Source organism: Montipora foliosa, chromosome 12 (genome assembly GCF_036669935.1).
Source record: "Montipora foliosa isolate CH-2021 chromosome 12, ASM3666993v2, whole genome shotgun sequence".
Classification (NCBI taxonomy): Eukaryota; Metazoa; Cnidaria; class Anthozoa; order Scleractinia; family Acroporidae; genus Montipora; species Montipora foliosa.
Window position 1 is genome coordinate 18,519,816 of NC_090880.1, and position 5,000 is coordinate 18,524,815.

At 38.4% G+C, this 5,000-nt stretch overlaps 1 protein-coding gene across 1 annotated transcript in view; it reads right to left on the reverse strand.

Annotated features, from left to right (window-relative positions):
- LOC137980117 (carbonic anhydrase-like) overlaps positions 1-5,000 on the reverse strand; it is a 12,204-nt gene that overhangs the window by 6,149 nt on the left and 1,055 nt on the right. Inside the window, exons 2-6 of the mRNA XM_068827477.1 lie at positions 2,746-2,838; positions 2,618-2,659; positions 1,741-2,075; positions 1,288-1,380; positions 1,135-1,201 (exon numbers count right to left, since the gene is read on the reverse strand). Coding sequence (XP_068683578.1) covers positions 1,135-1,201; positions 1,288-1,380; positions 1,741-2,075; positions 2,618-2,659; positions 2,746-2,797 — 589 coding nt within the window. The 5' untranslated portion in view covers positions 2,798-2,838. The remainder of the gene's footprint in view (positions 1-1,134; positions 1,202-1,287; positions 1,381-1,740; positions 2,076-2,617; positions 2,660-2,745; positions 2,839-5,000) is intronic.

Sequence of the window (5,000 nt, forward strand, 5' to 3'; positions counted from 1 at the left end):
TAAAAAGACGTATTCATTAGCAAGGCGTAACAAATCACCATAGTAACAGAAAAGCTACCTCAAACTACCTCATATTTTGTCGTTAAACATCCGCTTTTATCGCAAAACGAACTCTGTGACTCCCATTTCTTTATTACTGCAAAGTGATTTAAAAGTTTAAACTGTTTCTCGGCAAAGTTAAACAAATTCTCTGGTGTAGATTCAGTGCCACATTAAGTTCTCAAGCTGTGAGTTAAGCCCTCTAGAGAAAGTTTTTATTATCTATGCACAGTGTTACAGCCAAAAAGGCTAATCTCTTTACTTTCGAGCGACCGAAAAAACGACGTTACCGAGTTGATTTTTTTAGAACATATAGGTAACAGATGGCTCTCCTGTTGCCGTAGTAACCTGTTACGTCACATTCACGAGCTAGGTAGTTTGTTTCATATGGTACCATACCTTACTGGGAATACAGTGTTGCGAATTTAATTTTCTTGCTAGGTGGCGTAGTTTCTTGTGAGTATTGAAACTGGTCAGTCTAAGTATCAGTGTACCCCAAATGACCATCATTCTTTAGTGCCGCTTTACGGTCGGACGTTTGATGCAAATCCCAGTAAAGTATATATTTTGACTACTTGTCTGGTTTTGTTTTGACAAGCAGTTTAACTTTGAGAGTTGATAAAACATGCATTCTCTTCACTAAAATAGTCATAACTTTTGAAAGAAGCAAAAAAATAAAAATTCCCCTACACAGGTTTTAGATAGAGATTTCAAGAAGTCATAGCGATGTTGATCGCGTTCTCCCGCTCAAATCCGAGTAGGAAACGAACTCGATTTTTGAACCTCTGTACTTTGAGAAATCGCGCACTATATTTGGAAAACCTGATTTTTATTTTAATGTTAATGAATATACGTTCGTAATCTTCAATTATTAAGCTTCCGAAGATATATACTTCACTGGGGTTTGAGGCAAACGTCCGACCGTAAAGCGGCGCCAAAGAATGATGGTCATTAAATTGGGGTACACTGATACCTTAAGCCACCCTATAAAGCTTTTTAAGTCGTGTTAGACAGAATCAAAACATCTCAAAACTGCGGGTAGAAATAATCCGTTTTCCACAAATCCTATATGGCATTAAAATAAATGTGACAAACCTTCAATCGCAACATCGTCCATTTGATCCACAATGCTATCCAAAGCGATGTTCTTTGAATGTCCAATCTGTGAATGTAACAAAAGCGCAATCGGTTTTAGTTTTCCTGGTTTCAGGTAATCTACTGATAAAATTGACCCAACGGCTTTCTCACCTTTAGAAGAACTGAAATTCCAGCTAAACCATCCTGCAGTGGAGCCGCAATTTCGTAACTTCCGTAATCAGTATTGTAAAACATCACCTGCAACTGTGCGGTAACAAAAAGAATGGTGACACGCCTAGTTTAGTTTAATAAGTGGAAGGAGAAAGTAACATATAAGTGTGTTCTTAATGTCTCAACTCTGTGTCATAAGGACACTTGTAAATATACGTTGCTGATATGAAACTATTGCTTATCATTTTACCTCGTATCGTACGAATAAAAAAGTGGAAAAGGAAATAATCTTAGTCTTCACCCCGCTGTCTTTAATTCAAGGACAAATTAAATTTCAATGTAAACGAATGTCCATATTGGTATATTATCTCAACATCTGATGCCCAACGGAAAACCTCTAACTTCAGTTTGCGATGCACAGTGAACTTAAAAGTGCAAGAATTAGAGTCTTACTTCGGCTGGGAATGCTTTTCCATCTATCGTATGCTCAGAGCCTTTGTCGGTATCGCATCCAAAATGGATGTTAAGATCGTGGAGTTGGAAATTCTTGTTTTTCAGTACAGCGCCAGTGAGGTTGCAAGTGCCTCGCTCATCATCTGCAGTCAGCACTGGTTCGCGACCATTGTTCAGCAGAATTCCATTGAATAGTCCTTTATCATTATCACAGCTGATGTCAAGTTCCCCGAGGGAAGAGTCTGCTTCTACCTCCTCGGTTACAATATCGATAGGCGATTGGTCAGATTGTCCACAAGAACTGGCAACGTTCCCCCATGCTCTAGGGCCATAGACTGATTAAGAAACAAAGAACATCTTACTAATTATTATTATTATTTTATTATTATTATTTTTTATTTAATTTTTTTTTTGCGAAGAAGAAAGCGGCCGGCTTGAGATAATCAACAGTTAAAGAATCCTAAACTATTTGGCAATTGGCAATACTAGATAGAGCAGCGATTGAGAAGAGCAATCGCCTTAGGTTGAAAAGAAACTGTCTGAATACAATGACTGTGGACTGTCTATTCCCGCACCATCTGCTCCCATGACCAAAAAAAGGGGCAAACAGCATGCAAAACAACAACATTGACAATGTGTCAACTACAACAGGTTTCATTCACTTCCGCTCAGGTTGTCGAAACGTCAGTCCCAAAGAAAAGTCCCTGCGTATGTCAGGACCAAAAACTCACACAAAAATTAAGGTACAACCAAGAGTCCATTAATTGGTACAAGGGGATTATATATTTTCGCCCAAATGCCACGACTGAGTTCCAAGAGTTTAAAAGCTCCTACATAGGAAGATTATCTACAGAAAAGCAAATACCTAAATACCTACTTCCATCATCGCGATCGCTGTCACCATATTTCCAAGTAGTTTCTGCGTGTACAAAATAAAACACTAGTTCTGTCTATAGAAATATATAACGTGCGAAATGATCGGTCGCGTACAGACAAAGCTCTTACTTGCAAATGTTGTGATGACGAGAACAATTTCTACTGCCGCAAAAATCCACATTTGAAATGCTGTTTTACAGGCCCCGAAAGTCAAAAATCACCCTAGAATTTAAGCAAGTCAAAAAAGACACATTCGTTTCCCTCGTTTACAAAAATAGTAAATTCTATGGGATAATCCTCAGTTCCACCTGCTTTTCAGTACAATAACAATAAAAGATAGATAAGATTCCGATTTAAGAAAAGCTATTTCCAACGTTTTACCAAGCGACTTTATTTTACACTCAGGAAAGCATCACTAGAACCAAATATCTTTTACATGGTTTCTATATATAATTATTATAAGTGAGATTGTTTCAAGGTCCATTTCGGCTTTGTATATCGAAAAGCACTGGTGGTAAAGAAGATAATAACAAACAAAATGATATCATTTAAATAGAATTTGAAATTGGATTGAGAGACCATTAAATTAGGGGTCAATAACCGGTGAAAAAATAGGGGCTGGTGTGTCAGGGCAACGCTGTTTACAAGTTATTCCCTCATATTCAATTTGCGAGTTAGCGTAAACCCAGAAATTACTCTTAATTCAACAGCAAAAACTCAAAGATTCCTAGAAAAAATATCTGTCGAGGATACATAATTTAAGTTACAAGCAAGAGAGATAAACTTTTAAAACTCTTAGGCGGAACAGTTTTCAAAAACGCCAATTGCAATCCATTGTAATTAATCTTCCTCAATTTCGCCTTTTTTTTCAAATCTCCCTCAGTCCAATGTTCTAAGAAGTTATTTTTACGTTTCGCTCGATGTGATTCCCAGTTCTCAGTCGCTGTATTTGAGTTATGGTTATGGAACTTCCGTGACACAGCCCCTTTAATTTAAACCATCATGTGTAACGCCCATTACAACCTGAAAAAATATAAGAAAACTGATGCAATGTCTAGAGCCATTCTTACATGAACTCTGGCCATGAATTTCATTTGCAATATATTTTGAAGTACTTTTTTTTAAAACGACTAGCAATGTTTTATCGGGTTTAAAAACATGAGGCGTAGCCGAGAGCTTTTAGAGCCCATAAAACAAGTGCTGTGAGTTTTTTGAACGGCTTCGAGAATGCTGCTCAAAAAGCGTGTCCCTCGGGAGTCCGAACAAAGGTCGTACCGTACCTCATTGAACTGTCATCAGGATTGGCCAAAAGAACAAAAGAACGAACAAAGATAACAATGGATTTAGCACAGAAAAAAATAGGAAGTACGGCACTATGCTGCCAATGAAATATAGTGTTCAACTTGAGGTACGACCCTACCCAACATCTGAGGGGAAGATATTAGCATACAAGAAAAACAAGCCGGGACTAATTACTATTCGTCATATAAAGAATTTTAATGAGGAGCGTTTTATCGGGTTTAAAGCCTATGCACATGACGTTTTATCGATGTTTTTTTGATAGGCTGTCAGGCTCCTGATTGAATGAGTTTTTGAAAGCATTTTAACCCTGTCAGTCCTGCGGCAACCTCGACCCCAGAGCTTTTCTCTTTTGTTCATAACTAAGGTCTTCTCGTTTGCTTTCGTTAAAAACAATAATAAGCGTCTCTGATTGGTGTATTCATGTTAACACGAGGAGTGAGAAGGTTCAAATAGCTAGTTTTTGGCGTTAAGGACCCTACGGCGCATGTACTCCTACACAGACTGTCCCAGAGCCTCGGGTCATATTCGAGGCTCTGGTGATGAGAATGGTCCAGAGAGTGCTACTTGTAAATTTCCTTTAGGTCGTTATTGGGACCAGTTGGTGTAAGAACATCCTCGAACGTATTGGGCAGTTGCAGAGAATAGTAACACACAACCAAGAAACAGAAACAAGGACGACATGGTGATTCTAACGACTCTCGGCGAATGAAGAACGAACAAACTAAATCTATATACATACAGCGCTGTATGTCATGAGCATACAAAAATGTTTTACTCATTTTCCCAGGTGTAATATGAAAATTTGCATACCTGCGGAAAATGTGGGTTTAGTTGATTCAACATGTGGTACCAGGCAAGGCCGGTGAACAAATAATCTTCGCCGAGGATTCAAGTACAAGCTCTCGGTCAGAATCTTCACTGCATGATCGACGTCTGTGTTGGCAAGTAAAGTTAGGATCCAAGTGAAAAGGGTTGGTAAATAAATTTAGAATGAAGGGAAGAGTACGGTACCTAGCCGGCACAGAGGCAATGAAGTACAAATTTGATGTGACATATGACAAAATGTATGAGTTTAACGCCTT